Source organism: Lissotriton helveticus, chromosome 5_1, assembly GCF_964261635.1.
Source record: "Lissotriton helveticus chromosome 5_1, aLisHel1.1, whole genome shotgun sequence".
NCBI classification, from domain to species: domain Eukaryota; kingdom Metazoa; phylum Chordata; class Amphibia; order Caudata; family Salamandridae; genus Lissotriton; species Lissotriton helveticus.
Window position 1 is genome coordinate 868709313 of NC_136065.1, and position 18169 is coordinate 868727481.

Consider the following 18169-nt stretch of genomic DNA (forward strand, 5'->3'; position numbering starts at 1 on the left):
ACAAATTGCACTAATCTCCTGATTTGATATTGCTATCTTCAGCTGTTTAGTGTCTAAATGGACAGAAGGAAAATGCTACTTACCAGTATGCATTTGTTCTTGGCATGTAGAGCTTCAGAGTTACACACTGTGCGTAGATCACCACCTAGTGTTGGGCACGGATGTTTGCAGTTGTTTTTGTCGTGAAAAGAGATAGGTGACTCCTCCTGTGGATTACAGGGCACATGGGCATCGGCTCCATCTTTAGATTGTTTTTCGCCAGCAGGGAAATGGAGTTTTGTAAAAAAAAACAGGAAGGATGCTCATGTAAGCTGTATCTAATTAAGATAATACTGGAACAGATAAAGGTAGCCGGGGAGGCGGGTGGGTGTGTGTAACTCTGCAGCTCTACATGCCAAGAACAGATGCATACTGGTAAGTAGCATTTTTCGTTCGAGGCATATGAGCTGCAGATTACACACTGTGCATAGATTGTATAGCAGTACCCACTCTTAGCAGCAACCACCTCATCTGTTGCAGTAGTTTGAAACAGTGTTTTGAGTACAGCCTGGCCCACAGTAGCCTGTTGTTTAGTTTGCACATCTACACAATAGTGTTTTGTGGATGTGTGCGGTGTAGACCATGTAGCTGCTTTGAAGATGTCATCTAGGGGAACGTTCCCTAAAAATGCAATTGAAAGCCCCTAGCTTTCTTGTAGAATGGGCTTTTAGGAGGGACAGATAACATACGTTTATAGCTTTGTGGTAGCAAATCTGTATGCATTTGACAATCCACCTAGCTATCTCAGATTTTGATAAGGGGTTGCCTTTGTGTGGTGGTGAGAAAGACACAAAAAGTTGTTTAGTTTTACGAAAGGATTGTGTTCTTTCAATGTAGTAAAGCAATGCTCTTTTGACATCTAAGGTATGAGGAGCTCTTTCTGCGATTGTTTGTGGCTGCGAGATGAATAGGGCAGCTCTACAGATTGATTGAGATGGAAGGGCGAAATGACTTTTGGAAGGAATTTAGGATTGGTTCAGAGAACAACCTTATTATGATGCATTTGCAGAAAAGTTTCTTGAATGGTCAATGCTTGTAGCTTACTAACTCTTCTTAGAGAAGTAATAGCTACTAGGCAAGCAACTTTCCAAGTTAAGAATTGCAATTCACATTTATGTTAAGGTTCAAAGGGAGGTCCCATTAACCGTGTGAGAACAATGTTGAAATTCCACCCAGGTGAAGGTGGTGCTCTGGGAGGAATTATTCTTTTGAGGCCCTCCATAAAAGCCTTTATGGCAGGTACTCTAAAAAGTGATAGATGTTGTCTATTTTGTAGGGGTGCTGCAACTGCAGCAAGATGCAGTCTTATAGATGTGTACGCTAAGTTACATCTTTGGAGGTGTAGTAAGCATCCTATGATGTGTTGAATAGACACATCTAGAGGATTGAGGTCGTTGTTATGACAGTATATTACAAAACGTTTCCACTTGGCTGCATAACATGCCCTAGTGGTGAGACGTCTAGCTTCTTTAATAACGTTCATACAGTCAGGGGGAAGGTTAAGATAACCTAACTCTAAGACCTCAGGAGCCAGATCGCTAGGTTGAGCTGAGCTGGGTCCGGGTGTCTGATCTCTCCATGGTTCTGGGTTAGGAAGCGTGGAGACAGGCATAGCTTTTGGTGCGGTACCACAGAATGTTGCAGCAGTGTGGTGTACCACAGTTGTCTGGCCCAAGTTGGAGTAACTAGAATGAGAGTCAGGGAATGTAGTTGTAGTTCGCGTACCACTAGTGGCCGCAGTGGGAGAGGTGGAAAAGCGTATGCAAATTTGCCAGCCCAGTTCATTCATATCGCATTGCCTTTGGACAGCGGGTGTGGATATCTGGCGGCGAAGCTTGGGCATTTGGCATTTTTGTGGGTGGCGAAGAGGTCTATCTGAGGTTGTCCCCACATTTACAAGAACGGTTGAAGAACTTGTGGAGGAAGTTCCCACTCATGAATCTGTTGTGTCTGACTGCTTAACAGATCGGCTATGGTGTTTTGTACCCCTGGAACATGTTGGGCTAAGAGGAAGATGTTTAGAGGTATAGCTCATCTCCATATCTGCTGAGCTAACAGTTGCGGAGAGTGTGTCCCTCCTTGTTTGTTTATGTAGTACATGGCTGTCATGTTGTCTGTGCAGACTAAGACAGCTTTGCCAGATATTTGCTTTTGGAATGCTTTTAGGGCTAGAAATATGGCTAGTAACTCCAGGTGATTGATGTGGAGTAACTTTTGTTGCGGTGTCCACCTGCCCTGCATTGTGTGCTGCAGTAGGTGAGCTCCCCAGCCGGAGAGCGATGCATCCGCTGTCATGACTATTTGAGGAACTGGCTCTAGGAACGGTCGGCCTTTGGAAAGGTTTTTGGTGCTCCACCATTGCAGAGAGTTGTGAGTCCGACTGTCTACCAACACTCGGTCTGTTAATTGACCTTGAGCTTGGTTCCATTGGCGTGCTAAGCACTCTTGAAGAGGACGCATCTGTAGTCTTGCATAAGGCACTATGAATATGCAAGAGGCCATCATTCATATGAGTTGCATGAACACTCTAGCTGGAAGAGAGTGTTGCGTTGGAATTTTGTTAGAAGAGCTTGCATATTTGTTATCCTGGCAGGAGAGGGATAAGCTAGCGCTGTTGAGGTGTTTATTGTGGCACCAAGATATTGTTGTACGTGGGACGGTTGCAGATGGGACTTGGTGTGGTTTACTGTGAACCCCAAGTCATGGAGTAATTGGATGGTGGTGTGAGTGTGTCGTACACACTGACTGTATGAGCTGGCTTTTATGAGCCAGTCGTCGAGATATGGGAAGACGTGAATGTGCGGTATTCTTAAGTGTGCTGCTACCACTGCTAGGCACTTGGTAAACACTCTTGGTGCTGTTGTGACTCCGAATGGGAGTACCTTGAATTGATAGTGCTGACCGTCCAGTACAAATCTGAGATACTTTCTGTGCGCTGTGTGAATGGGAATGTGGAAATAGGCGTCCTTGAGATCTATAGTGGCAAGGAAGTAGTTTTGTAAAAGGAGAGGAAGGACCTGCTGGAGTGTGACCATATGGAATTGGTCTGATTGTATGAACAGGTTTAGTGGTCTGAGGTCTAGAATAGGCCTTAGAGAGCTGTCCTTTTTTGGGATAAGAAAGTACAGAGAGTAAACTCCCTTGTTTTGTTGATGTGGTGGAACTAGTTCTACTGCGCTTTTTTGGAGGAGGGATATTAACTCCTGCCTCAGCAGAAGCAAATGTTCTTGTGACATTGGTCGCTGTTTGGGTGGTATGTTTGGGGGGGGTAGATTTTAGTTCAAAACAGTAACCTGATTGAATTATTTGTCGCACCCACCTGTCTGATGTGTTGTTGGTCGAGACAGGAAGGAATTGTTGCAGTCTTCCCCCAAATGGAGTGGAATGTGATGGGGGATGTGGAGGGAAGTCATTGGGCAGGGATGGAGACAGAGCGGGAGTTGTTATTTTTGCCTCTGCCTTTGTTGTTGTTACCCCTGTAATCCCCTCTTTGGTAGCTCCTACTGTAGGTGGATTGGGTAGGGGCTTTGTAAGAAGTAGAGGGACTATCTGAGGAGTAGCCTCTGGTGGTGCTTCTGTAGGATGAGCGACGAAAGGAGCGTCACGGAGCTTGCTACTACAAGGCTCCTATAGATTTAGCTGTGTCCGTATCCTTCTTCATTTTTTCAAGGGATACGTCCACATTAGGCCCAAATAAGTGTTGCTCATCAAAGGGTTGATTGAGGATGGCACTTTGTACTTCAGGTTTGAAACCTGAAATGCACAGCCAGGCATGCCTATGCAGAATGACACTGGTATTAATCACCCTTGAAGCAGTATCCGCTGCATCTAGGGCACAACGAATGGAGGTAATGGTGATGGTTTTAATCTCTTGTATAAATTAATTGGCCCTATTTTTGTAATTGTATGAAAGGTGCTTCATTATGGATTCTAACTCATCATAATGTGCCCTGTCGTACCTTGTTAGTAGTACCTAAGTATTGGCAATGGGCCATATGTTTGCCGCCTGTGACGCCGTTCGTTTGCATGAGGCGTCCAGGAGTTTAGACTCTTTATCTGGTGGGGGAGCCTCACCTGATGTTTGGGAATTGGCTCTTTTGCTTGGGTTGGAGACTACAAGGGAGTCTAGTGGTGCAGGCCTCAATGTAGGCTGGGTCTGAGGGGGCAGCCTTATACTTCTTGTCAATGCGGGGGTTGATGATTAGAGCTCTAACTTCATCTTTGAAGACATCTGGCACATGCTTAATGACACCTTTAAGCATGGGTAAAATTGAGGTGGACCTTTGTGTGGTGTCAAAGGTATCCAAAAGGAAATCTTCCTCTACTGGGTCAGTATGTAGGTAAACCCCATGGTATTGGGCAGCTCTATATGGACAAGTTGGTTAAATCCCATAGTGTCCTCTGGTGGGGAAGGCCTGGAGGGGTATATGTCATCCTGTGGCATGTTAGGGACGTGGTGTGCTATAATCATCCCAAGGGTCAGGTGAGCCAGGAGGAGTAGGATTATCTAGTGGCTCATTATCTGCACCACACCCTGTGCCATCAGAGGTGTTATCCCAGTCATCATCATTATCTGATGGAGTAGGAGATGGAGTAGGAGATGGAGTAGGGGAGTGATGTGGTGGAGGAGGAGGAGGAGGAGGAGGAGGTGGAGGAGGTGGAGGAGGTATCCTTGGAGGAGAGGTTGCAATGTCCCTTCTTTGGATGAGGAGCCGGTGCAGGCGTGTTTAATGGTCGTTTTTCAGAACTAAGAGTAAATCGACCAGTTTTGGGATCTTTTACCAGAGTCTTTTGTGTAGGATCTGGATGAAATAGTTAGTCTGTGTGAGGTAGATCCTTCGGTGCCGAGGTCTTTGGTTCCGTAGGCTTTTTGGGCACTGAACCAGTAGCATCTTTTGGCTTTGAAACATGTTCTTTTGCAGTGTCTTTAGCCAGGGGAACGTGTGGTTTTTTCAGTTCCGAGGCTTTTTTCGGCTCCGAGGAATGGGTGTCTGGTCCTTTCAGTGGCAATATTTTGCTCGGCTCCGAGTGAGGTTTGGGCGCCGAGGAGCCGGTGCCAGTCTTCAGCACTGAGTGCTTAGATGTGGAAGCAGCTGGCGTGGAGGAGGAAGGTGGCTTCTTTTTCGGTGCCGGTAGGTGTGTGCCGACACCGGGGGTAGGCTGACTCGAGCCTGAGTCGCCTAAAGGCTTATTAGGCTTCTTTGCTGAGCTCGAAGGTGGGGCATGGGAAGCAGTCTCTCGGTGTGCACCCGGGCCCGAAGGAGAGGGTGTGACCGAAGCCTTTTTGGAGGGTGTCGAGGAAGGGTCGGGGTCGACGTGTGTACTTACAACCCGCTGTGCCGGAGTGATGTCCACGACGTCGGAGTGGTCGGCCTTGGAGTTGCTGTCGACGCCATATTCTCGCTTTTGTTCTGGCACGTCGACGTCATCTTTGAAGATGACGTCTGGGATCGAAGATGACGAGCGAGCCATAGTTCTTCGAGCTCATCGGTCCCGAATCGTCTTTTAGGAGCGGAAGTAGGCGCAAGCTGAGCAGTCTCTGGCCTCGTGCTCCGGTGATAGGCAAAGGTTGCACACCTCATGTAGATCGGTGTGGGGAAACTTCGACCCCCATTGAGGACACTTATTGAATGGCGTCCTTTCCATTAGCCAGAAGATAAGGCCTAGGTAGGCCCGAAGGCCTTCGATGACGACCGGAATTGAAGACTTTGAAGTTGTGAAGAGTCACGTCAATTGGAAAGGCGTTTGAGACAATACCGTCGAAAAGGGTGAGGATTGCGTGCCGAAGGAGAATCGGTTCCAAACTGGAGCGCAGAAAACACATCCGAGCACGATGGCGGAAAAAAACAATCTAAAGATGGAGCCAATGCCCATGCGCACTGTAATCCAAAGGAGGAGTCACCTACCTCGTGACTTCCAAAGACTTTTCAGGACAAAAGGTGGCGATCTATGTAAAGTGTGTAATCTGCAGCTCATATGCCTCGAACACCAAGTTCTGCCATGCTTCCTCAGTTAGAAAATTGTGGTGGTACTGTCTGGTTGAAATATGATGGGGTTAAAATGGCTAGATGGATGAAAGACTTTGAGGACCGATTGCACCACCTGACTTCTTGCGGACTGATGCGATACAAGTGAGCAGTAGGTAAACATTTGCCAAAAAACTGGAAGTTGTCCTGTCCATTATCCGCATTCCTGTAACATAGTGTCATATAATAAAGTGTTCTCAATATTAGAGCCGCTCTATGCTCTACATTCTGGGACACACTATACACCAACGTGGTGCCAATTGGAATGAGTAAGTGGGACCAACCAATGCAGAATGGCAATTTCAATATAAATTCCTGCCGCATGTCCTTTTTTTCAGTAATGTATTGGGAACTATGGAGGTCCCACACACAAAAACATCTTCGTTCATGGTACTGTGGAAACCAGTCGCTGTTCCAGATTTTACGTTACAAGTGAAGTTTAAGGAGATGTGTTCAAAAAAGCACATTTTATATTTTTAACGCACCATGAAGTTGAACCACAAATAAAAAAGCTGACCCAACAGTGCATTATGCAGCCAGCAACCCAAAACAATTTGATGTAATGAGGAAATCAGTCTGTAAAGTATCAGGATGCCGAACCTCATTTAAAGAAACAAATAAAAATACCTGCATGCAACATCCAGGCTAGGTGTTTGGCACCAGGACTTTGTTCATAGGATATGGACCTAACTAATATTCCAGCTCCAATCACTGCTGCAAATGTTGCGCCAATCGCCTGCAAAAGACAGATTACTGTTAGTGCCCAAAATGTAACCTGCTAACTTCTATTACAATACCTCCTACGTTGTTCATGAACAGGCATTAAACATACATTGTACAAACCAGAACGAATTCCAAACTGAAAAAACTAAGTGGTCAATTACAATGCAATTCTGAAAGGCTCCGAATCAGATTAGAGTCTGCCGAATCCGTCTTTCTGACTGATTCGTAAAGCTTTCCGAACTACCGATTATGATGTTCAGAAAGCTTTCAGACTTTCCGTGTCGGTTCCGTATGACATTCGGAGGAACAGAGTCAATCAGAGCAGGCTCCTTCAGGTTAACGGACTGCTTTTCTGACTGAGCGATTACAATGTCAGATTCGGACAGCCGTTCCGAATCGATTGTTCCGACAGATTGGATGTTGGAATATAACTTTGGGGGCCCGTAGCAGACCCCCCTTCACCCGGAGCCTTTCAAATGGGGCCCTTGGGGGTACCCAAGGGACCCTTCTTTGCAACCACGCACAATGTGGCAGGCACCATGAGGTACCCACCACAGGGTGCAAGGTTTTCCGCAATCACCCCTTTTTTCAATGGGAGCCTGTGTTCTTGTTCAGAACACAGGCTCCCATTGAAGTCAATACGAGTCTGACCGAACAATGTTGGAAAGCATCTAATTGATTGGTCGGACTCGCAGTATCCGATTCGGTCGGAAACTATTCCGAAACCGATTCGGTCGAAAATCGTAATTGGCCCTCAAATGGTAAAAAGGTGAAATAGGTGTTAGGGGAATACACGATAGAGAGTAACAATAACCCAAATTAGGAATAAATGTGACAGAATGAGAGTAAACACTTTTGACACATTTTGAGAAAGCAAATATTGATTTCTGACGTAACATTGCACCACTTCTAAAGGTCCCCAGTATGCATAAAAAAATCTACTTTTTTGCAATGGTCCCAAATTACATTATTGCTAAGTTACACTTGGGCTGTTCATTGGAAGTCAAAACTCAACTCAATATTCTTAACATAGAAGACAATGTATTTGTTTTTTATTTGAAGATTGATTTGTTTCATACTGTGGGTCTGGCAGTCGAAAATAATTGTATGTAGTTGAAGGATTCAGTGGCTTGTAATGAATTTTATTAAATAGGGAAAAAATCTGCTTGATGTCCTGTAAAGATGACCCGAAATTGAAGTTGGCACCAATGATTTTCTGAAGGACACACAGAATAGCTAAACTATAGGCAAAAATAGGGATCTATTTTCCACTATCAGTGAATGGCACATATCTTTTAAAACACAATTTGTTAGTGTTTTTAGAGAAGACATTTTAATTTAAAAATCGACTCAGTGCACATACATTAGTGATACATTTGAACTGTAGTTCTGACACTCAAGCTATTTATGTTAGCGACCATGAATTACATATTATTTTTTTTTTTTTACACAGAGCATATAGGTATTCAACTCAGTAGGAATCCATTTGTACTTGTTGTTCAATTCCAATCTGGATGAATCTTGTGATAACTGGTCATTAACACCCTCTCCTAGATCGTCACTATTCTCTCATTCATAGTCCCATTTCTTTTCCCACCTAATAGGGCACCCGGAGCCTTCATAGAATCATTTCTCAACCTGGACCACACCACGTTAGTGTGAAGTTTATCAGGGTGGGACCTCAGGCATGAACCCAAATTACCAATGCAACAACATAAGTTAGATTCAGAGTGCATTCTATCCATTATTGTGTTGAGACAGTTACTTACACTGTCCCAGAATCTCCTTACCTTAGGACAAAGCCATATAGTTTGAAAGAAGGTACCCTCCAATCCACACCCTCTAAGGCAGATAGGTGTGTGTGTTGGATCCTCATTAGCTTTAGGTCTTGTATTAGTGCAATATATCCTATGCTGCATTTTGATTTGTACTTGCCTAAAACTGGCCCTTATGGCGACCGCCTGAGGACGCTGTAATGCCCCTTCCACTTCCAAGTCCTCCATTTCTACAAGTTCTGTATCCCATTTGGATGTTAGGCCACTCTGGTTTCCCATGGTAATATAGAGCAGAGTTCTATTTGTCAGCAAGACTGCCTTTTCTTGACATTAAGTGTGCTAACAGCTTGGGTACCATCAGAAATCTCATCTTCCCTAATGCAGTCTCTTAATGAGTGCGGGACATGCAGATGTCGAAATTATTGTAAGTCTGCCATTCAGAACTCTGCTCAGAGTTTGTCAACACATTGTACGCCTTTTGTATCCCACTTTCATCCCAGGGTGAAAATACCAATTACATCCCAGCAACAAATTCTGCAGGCTATAAAGCTTATGCATTGGCTGTATAGCAGTTAATCATCTGCATACAGAAAAGTCACTCAATGGGTTTTGCCATCACAGTTCGCCAATTAGAGCATTTCAATGGATCCATTCTGCCAATGATTCTAGCATTAAGGCAAAAAACAATCACAAGAGAGGACACACCGGTCTTGTCCATCTCTCTAATTGAACTGGCACCAGCATTACCCATTTCACCCTCACTATAGACATTGGGTCGAAATATAAAAACTCCATCCTGGATATGAATTGCGGGCCAAAGAACATCCATTTCACCTACCCATCATATATGACCACTCTACAATAATTTCTTGTCTTTTCTAGGCTTTTTTATCTTTTTCATCTTCCTGATGTCTGTTGATTGTTCTTGAACAAGGATGTATATGGTCCCAACCTGTTGGAACGTTTTAAAAATGTACTTATAGTAAATAGATGTCTAGTCTGTGCTGCAAATCGGTTTTCAATTCTGAATGACAGGTAGCACTTCTTTCAGTGATGGATAGAGGCGCCTGCCTAGTTTACATTTGTAGAATTTGCAGAGTGGAGTTCAGGACTCTCATTCAGGGATTCTTTTAAAAAAGTGCTTTTTACAGCCGGTTTTGCTGGGCACAGAGCAGAGGTCAGCCTCTGTATGTGGTGCAGTCTCAATACTCAGAGCGGTCTATCACACTGTGGTACAAATTCAATAGTTTATTTTGTTGCCACTGCTTAAAAGGGACATTTCTTGTGATGGTTTGTATGGCCACAATTGTCTGCAAGTAAGTAGGTTAAATGAACCTTCTTATGGCTTCCCTCTTTCCTCAAGAAAGAACACACTAATTAATCAGTCCATGCTGTCTTTCAGACCATTCGCAGGTCACCATCTTAGTTGACAAAGGTATTTACCTCCCATTCGCCTTGGGTCTGAGGCTGCAAGCCCTCTTACACAGCCACCAGCTGCCACCCGTCAATGAATCTATAGGTGTCTCCAACAGCTATCCCTCCCAGTGCCTGACCCATATGATCTGCCATCATTTTTGTGCTTTGGTACCTATGATGGACTGTATCAACCTACCGACTAGGTGTTCCCTAGTTCTGGATGACTCCCTGGCACCAGCAGCGCAGCACCATCTCCCCCTTCACGTTTCCAGTGCTCTCATGGATGCCACTGATTCCACCCTCATCTTTTTGGTAGTCACCATCTCATTGCCACCTTTTCCCTGCCTTGGTCCTTAATGGGACGTGAGAAAAGGTACATCATCTATACTACTGCCAGCACTCTGGGTCAACTCACATCAATCTCCTGTGCTGCTCATGGTACTTCCAAAGGCTCCTACCAGAGTTGCCTCCATAGCAGCGTCTATGGCAAACCCCAGACCAGTAAAGTGGGCAGGGAATGGGCAGCTCCGTATTTCTCTCGGTCAGCGAAGGCAGTTTCGAATGAAGGATCCGGTCTTAAACACATTCATTGCTGCAGGGGTTCATAATTTTCCACCACGACTTATTCACTGAATTCCGTTTCTGGCTTAGCCTTGATAAAATCGTTCTTTAGCTTACTTCGCCATCCCAGTTCAGACACAGCCATATGGCAAATCAGTCTCGACCCAGTTCCTCATGGGAACAGTCCAGCCTGAACTGCCAAGCCAGGTCTTCCCTGGACGGGAAACAAGCATCCTGGGACCAGTTTCAGGGTAACATCCCTCATCGGCCAGACTAATTTGAATCCAGTGCGAAAAGTAAGCAAGGGACCCACCAACTTAGCATAACCAGCCAACTTAGGGCGAACAAAGCAAACGCAAGGAGATGACGGACAGAGCGCTGAAACTTTTCAGACACTCACTCCCAGTCACAGATCTGGGTTGAATCCATCATCATTCTTTAACTCAATTCGCCACCCCGGTTGAGACGCAGCCACATGCAAATAAGTCTTGACCCTGTTCCTCATGGCAACAGTCCAGCCCGAACTGCCAAGCCAGGTCTTCCCTAGACCGGAAACAAGCAACCTGGGATTGGTTTTGGGGTAACACCCCTCATGAGCCAGGCTAGCTTGAATCCAGTGGCAAAGTGAGCCACGATCCATGGGAATGGGTATATCCAAAAGGGACTTTAAATGGGGAGCTCAAATTTGGTTGCATACATCAGAAAGCATCAATACCTTTAAAAGTTACCATGCTACTCAAGCTTGTGTTATACGTGCAACTGGGTTTGATTTGATTTTGCTTGCTTATACTTTGCCAAATTTATACCGTGCAATGAATTTGCAAGTCTGTGTATGTTTCAGGATGTATAAGCGATATATATATATATATCTCTCTCTCTCTCTCTCGCTCTGGGTGAGCGCTTTAGTGAAATACAGTGCGATGTGAGATTGGCTTGTATTGCTGACAGTAGTTCCAGTAGAACATTTATTCAAACTTTTGCAATGCTTTAGAATTCGAGCGAGGGCTATCTTTTTAGCATTCATGGACTTGAGTAGTGTCTTTGATCTGTTGAACAGATCAAATCTCTGGATAAACTGGGGCTATTCCAGCCAATGATGAATTTTTTCGTGGAGCTCTCCACACTGATGTGAATGTATCAGTTAGGTAGTACATAGAAGGGGAACGTATGTATTCTTTAGCCTCCCTTGAGCGCTGTGTCTTCATGACCATTTTTTTTATACATCAATGGCCTTCGGTAAGAATGTATCTGGTAGAGACACAGTCTAGCCGCAGAGTCCTTTCCTTAGAATATCCCCAGGCATCAGATTGGATCCGGAAAACCTTTTCCCCTAAAGTACCTCTGCACGCCAGGGGGGGCTCCGTCACCCGGCTCCGTCCTGATGTCGTCCACGGAAGTGACGTCAATGGAGTCATAAAAGGACCCCATACCGGCGTGCTGACGTCAGTTTTCAACAGTGAAACTTTTCCATGCCACAACACAGAGCCATGACAAAAACAGAGGGTATAGGAACAGTGTGCCAAAAAAGAACAAAAATCTTTGAAACAATGACAAGAAATCTTAGAATGAGAAACAACACCATGGTGAAAGAGTACTCAAGACATGTAGGGACTGAAGTGGGCAAACAGAGCACCCGCCCCAGCAAAAGTCCCATCAAAGCAAAGAGCTGTACCCCCCCTAAGAGCTAAGAGGCAACGGCAGTGGAAACAAGTGGCATGACAAACCAAGGACAGTTTGCAACCACAGGATGGAACTGTATGAAAAAACAGTCTGTAACCACAGGATGGAACTGTAAAGGGCCACGAGACTGGAACAACATGACACACAGCAAGTGACCAGAATTGAACAACCACATAGAATGTTCACCACACCACCCACAGTGACCTATGAACTGTAGCATTGTCAAATAGAGTCACAACCCAATCGACTGCAGCATAGACATGGAGACCCCAAAGAAAAGGGGAGAAACAGACGAGGGCGGAGGGAGGGTAGGAAAACATGAGAATCTCCACGCTGGAGGAACCCAGGTAGAGCAGCATTGAAAAACACAGAACCTAGCCACCCAAAAACGAGAATGGGTGGAGGACCAATGTGCCCAAAACAGAATGACACACCCTGCCCCAGAGGTAGGTGACGAGAGCACCCCTCAGGAAGATCAAGGTCGCTAGTAAGGAGGCGAGGTGGCAGAACCCCACCTGGAAAGATCCTCGCAGAGCGGCGAGGATGGGTGGGCGTTAAGGAATCTGCGGCTAGACTGTGTCTCTACCAGATACATCGTTACTGAAGATAAGTAACTTGTTCATGTGATAGAGACATGTAGCCGCATATTCCTTAACTTAGAATAGATATCAAAGTCATACCCCATTGGAGGAGGGTCTGCGACCGAAACCCACCAAGTTCCAAGAGAACTTAACGGTCAATAACATTGACTAATCACGGTGGGAACAGCAGTGCCAGCGCGGCTGACACCAGACCTATGAAGCCCTGTAAGGGAGCATAAACAAGAGGAGGCAAAGGCACCACAATCTGTCAGAGGACGGTACGAAACCTTCCTCGGCTCGGCCAGACAGGGACGAAAGAAGAAATAGAACCAGAAAGGGCAGTGCAGGATGGAAGAAAGTTTAAAAACGTCTGCAAAAAGACGGTAAACTGAGCACCGGATCCCATGGATCCGCCAGAGACAGTCGCAGAAAAAGGGACAAGAAAGTATGCCATCGCAGAGCATACCCACTGAATATACACCACAGAGGAGTGTGGCTCAATGGTTAGAGCGGCAGACCCTGATGCAGAGTTCTTGCCCGGGACCAGGGTTCAATTCCCGCCTCGGCGGCTCTTGGGCTAAATTTCCTCGGACCTGACAATTCTCGCCTCAGTGCCTATTCTAATCATGGGCCCCACGCTGCAACTCTGGGCAATAGCTTGCTTAACCTCCACACCAGCCCCAACAGCGCTAGGATGCCTGGCTTCACCCTGGGGGTGCCCAGGAGTGGACACTTCACAGGGAAAGCCAGGAAGGGTTCCACAGCGGTATGAGTAATAGCGCCAGGAAACCGCTTGGTGGCAGTGCGCTCTACAAATACCTTGACATTTACATTTATTTACATGCCAGTAAATGAAATGTGAGGGGACAGATGTCACCATGCAGACATATACAGAGTCATGACTACCAGGAGATACAGGTATGCGGAGGATAGGATACACACAAGGAGACAGACTGTATCGTGAGAACCACACCACAGCCAAGCTAAAGCCCAAGGAATGGGATTACCAACAGCACACATGATGCAGCAAAGAGGCAGGCGCATAATCAGGTAGTCAACCAACCAATCGTACCCAGAGGTACAAACGACAAAGTCGGTGGGACACAGAGTGGGAGGGAGAGAGAGAGAGAGAGTGTGTGTGTGTGTGTGTGTGTGTGAGTGTGAGTGCAGTGCTAAATCCCTGATACTAGGGCAAGTAACACCTAGCATGTATACTATCTCACTGTGTGTATAAATCATGTGATATGTACCCAAGACAAAGTATGTGTGTGTACATATTATATATATATATATATATATATATATATATATATATATATATATATATATATATATATATATATATCCACTTCCATGCTAATGACAAGGTCAACTCGTCATGGGTTTTACCTGCCCTGTGCTTATGACGAGTTGACCTTGTCATGAACAATGGAGAATCTGAGATTGTAGCACACAGCAGGAAAACCCCTTAGCAGCCAAGGTGTTAAATATATATATATATATATATATATATATATATATATATTTATTTATAGAGGAGGAAATAGATTGTTGGCACTTAGGAGACTAGAGTCTCGTTATATCATTGATCTCGAGACCAAGGCGCCCAGAGGTCTGAACATGGGAGAAGAACTGGCCTCACACTTGGGTTAGAATATGGATATCAGTGTTATGAGTGTTATGAGTGTCAAACTGTATAATAAGATGTTTCGATGTATATACTATGACTGAAAGAAATACGGATTTTTGATTGAAGAAGCTTATATTGAACTGTTTCACACTTGCCACTATAAATTGCTTCTGTTTTGGTTCATACCCTTTGTTGAGCAGTCTTACGGGGCTGCAATAGCCGATCCACGGCAAGATCTACCCGTTCCATACACAGTGAATATGTGATTGTCGGGTGACAACGTTGTGTTTGCAGCGTTTCTTTCTCGAGGCCACAAGGGTCGGATTTATAATGTTTCCGATTGTATATTATAGGTGGCTGACTTTTGAGAATGTAATTATGCCGATACACGGCAGCCATTTGGGTTTAACCGACCAGTTAGCAATTTTTTGGGACTTGTGTTAATATTGCACACTTCAAGATGGCGCGCAATATTGTGCCTGGGGCTTAGTCCTTTGTTTGTCTTGATTATTTTTACAAACATAGATAATGGTGCCGCCCCTGGCTCTCTGATGTGAATACTGACGAAGGGAGTTTATCTCCTGAAACGCGTTTGTTCTAAATAAACCCCTTGCTGAGATACTGCTGTGCCCGCGAGTGCTGTTTTCCTTTACCCGGCTGGGGATTGTGAGGATTTGGAGCTGTTATATATATATAAAAGCTCCAAGGTACCCACAGGTTAAGGATGCACTCATCCAGCAGCCCTCATTTCAAACGGGTAAAAGACATCACCGCACCCCAGTCCGCAGCTTCTCATGTCTCGATTGAAAGCCTGACGCGTTTCTGAACCTACGCTCGTCTTCAGAGGCTCGACTTGAGTTTCTGACGCTTTGACACTCCCACTATTTAACCGCCCTCAGATGAGCGAACTCGTGTGAGTTGGAACGCCCTGCCTTGTGGGACTTGTAGTTCGTGCCTCTTCCCTGTATGGGTGCGTATTCTGCCATTTCATATCCCTGGATGGGCCCCGGGATGCAGATGTCCATAGATCCCTCGGCTGCTGCTTCACAACAGGTTCGGCAACTTCCGACCCGTGACCCCCATAGATCTTCTGCGGGGGGGTGCACCCTTCGCGGCCTGGCCGCCGGGTGTAAATGAAAGCTCCAAGGTACCCACAGGTTAAGGATGCACTCATCCAGCATCCCTCGTTTCAAACAGGTAAAAGACATCACCGCACCCCGTCTGCAGCTTCTCATGTCTCGATTGAAAGCCTGACGCGTTTCTGAACCTACGCTCGTCTTCAGAGGCTCGACTTGAGTTTCTGACGCTTTGACACTCCCACTATTTAACCGCCCTCAGATGAGCGAACTCGTGTGAGTTGGAACGCACTGCCTTGTGGGACTTGTAGTTCGTGTCTCTTCCCTGTATGGGTGCGTATTCTGCCATTTCATAGCCCTGGATGGGCCCCGGGATGCAGATGTCCATAGATCCCTCGGCTGCTGCTTCACAACAGGTTCGGCAACTTCCGACCCGTGACCCCTATAGATCTTCTGCGGGGGGTGCACCCTTCGCGGCCGGGCCGCCGCGTGTAAATGAAAGCTCCAAGGTACCCACAGGTTAAGGATGCACTCATCCAGCAGCCCTCATTTCAAACGGGTAAAAGACATCACCGCACCCCAGTCCGCAGCTTCTCATGTCTCGATTGAAAGCCTGACGCGTTTCTGAACCTACGCTCGTCTTCAGAGGCTCGACTTGAGTTTGACGCTTTGACACTCCCACTATTTAACCGCCCTCAGATGAGCGAACTCGTGTGAGATGGAACGCACTGCCTTGTGGGACTTGCAGTTCGTGTCTCTTCCCTGTATGGGTGCGTATTCTGCCATTTCATAGCCCTGGAAGGGCCCTGGGATGCAGATGTCCATAGATCCCTCGGCTGCTGCTTCACAACAGGTTCGGCAACTTCCGACCCGTGACCCCCATAGATCTTCTGCGGGGGGTGCACCCTTCGCGGCCGGGCCGCCGCATGTAAATGAAAGCTCCAAGGTACCCACAGGTTAAGGATGCACTCATCCAGCAGCCCTCGTTTCAAACGGGTAAAAGACATCACCGCACCCCAGTCCGCAGCTTCTCATGTCTCGATTGAAAGCCTGACGCGTTTCTGAACCTACGCTCGTCTTCAGAGGCTCGACTTGAGTTTCTGACGCTTTGACACTCCCACCGAACGGCTGAACGAATTACTGCAAACTTGGCAAAATGGTAGAGCCTGGTATGCAGAAGTGCCTTTTGTATATTTGGTGAAAATCCCTTCAGTAATTGTTGAGAAAATCGACTTTTTTCAAATTATATATCTATAGGCGGGACCGGGTGCACTCACGGGCTTGCACCGTCCTTGCACTGTCCTTGCACGTGCGCGGACCTTAGCTTGCGCGGAATTCTGATTGGCTGTTGGACGTCTGTCGACATTCCATTCAGTCGAAATGAGGAAGTGTTGTCCGCCATCTTGTTTTTGTGGCAGATGATAGTGGTTGTAAACATAAGTGTAATAGTTGACAAGGAGGCAGGGTAGAGATTCCTGAGCCCCCTAGGTTTTGTCATGGTGTCTGTAAAGGACCCCGAAGGTTAAAAAAAATGTAAAAAAAAAAAATCGCGGGGTCCGCGCACCGTGCGCGGACCGCGTCGCAAAAAGACAAAAAAGAAATAAATTAAAATAACAAGTTTCAGTGTTTAGATGTTGGTTGAGTGCAACATTGAGTGATGACTCTTTCACCTTTGGGTTTAGGTAGGTATTTTGTGGAGAGTTAGTATGGTAATTGGTAGAGAGCATTGGGGGTAGATTGAAGATTATGTGAGTTTGAATGTGTTGATAATTTAAACCAATTAAAATGTTACTTTGGTTTTGATTTTGTGTGTGATGAAATGTGATTGGCTGGGTATTTGAATATGTATGAAAAATCAGAGGGAAACAGCCATTTTGAGATTTTAGTGTTTGAGGTATACTTCTGAGGTGTGAGATTGAGACAGAATTTACTATACAACAGTTTTCTAGAAGGTGAGTTGTTAATTTGTAAGGAGAACTCTGTTGTTCACTTTAAGGTATCAGGAAAAATGTTTTCTGTTAGTTATTTAATGTTTTTCTGTTATACTTATGGATTGAGTAGGGCAACATCAGATGCAGTGCTTTATATTTCTAATTCTTGCTTGATACTATACATTGTCCAGGGAAACACGCCATTTTATGACTATAGTGTCTGAGGTACTTTTGTGTGGACATTTTGGTGTTCAATTTTTGGTGTGAGATTTACACAGTAGTAACTCTTATAGAATTTAATAGTTTTTCTCTGCCCTATCTCACTCTTACCCTGCAACATCTCACTGTCTTTTTTTTTCTTTTAATAGTACACTTACATCAATAATGGTTGAAAATGAAGAGTCATTTGACATCGTTATAAACATTTTTGTGACTGTTATTGAGGATGTTCCTGTTGATGATAGTAATCCTGAAGGAGAGCTTTATGATGGAGGAGATGGCATGGACGATTTCTATGATGAATCCTTGGATTCAGATTGAATGGAAGCTTTGGAGTTCATGGAGTTTGAGGATTCTTTTTGGGAGATTTTCAATATTGACATTGCTGATGATGCAATCTTAGACGATCATTCCCAACAATAAATTTACATTTAGTAAATAAATATTGTATGAGAATGTATACTTAACTAAATGTAATTTATGGAGGTAGTAGTCCATTTCCATTTAGTTTT

General features: G+C 45.3%; 1 protein-coding gene and 1 long non-coding RNA gene across 3 annotated transcripts in view; one reads left to right on the forward strand and one right to left on the reverse strand.

The window, feature by feature from the left end:
• The window catches only part of GHITM (growth hormone inducible transmembrane protein), a 296117-nt gene that overhangs the window by 106032 nt on the left and 171916 nt on the right, over positions 1–18169 (reverse strand). For both annotated transcript variants that reach the window (XM_078643354.1, XM_078643353.1), the window contains exon 6: positions 6693–6801. In XM_078643354.1, coding sequence (XP_078499480.1) covers positions 6693–6801 — 109 coding nt within the window. The remainder of the gene's footprint in view (positions 1–6692; positions 6802–18169) is intronic.
• LOC144754973 (uncharacterized) overlaps positions 1–18169 on the forward strand; it is a 99863-nt gene that overhangs the window by 64794 nt on the left and 16900 nt on the right. The window lies entirely within an intron of this gene.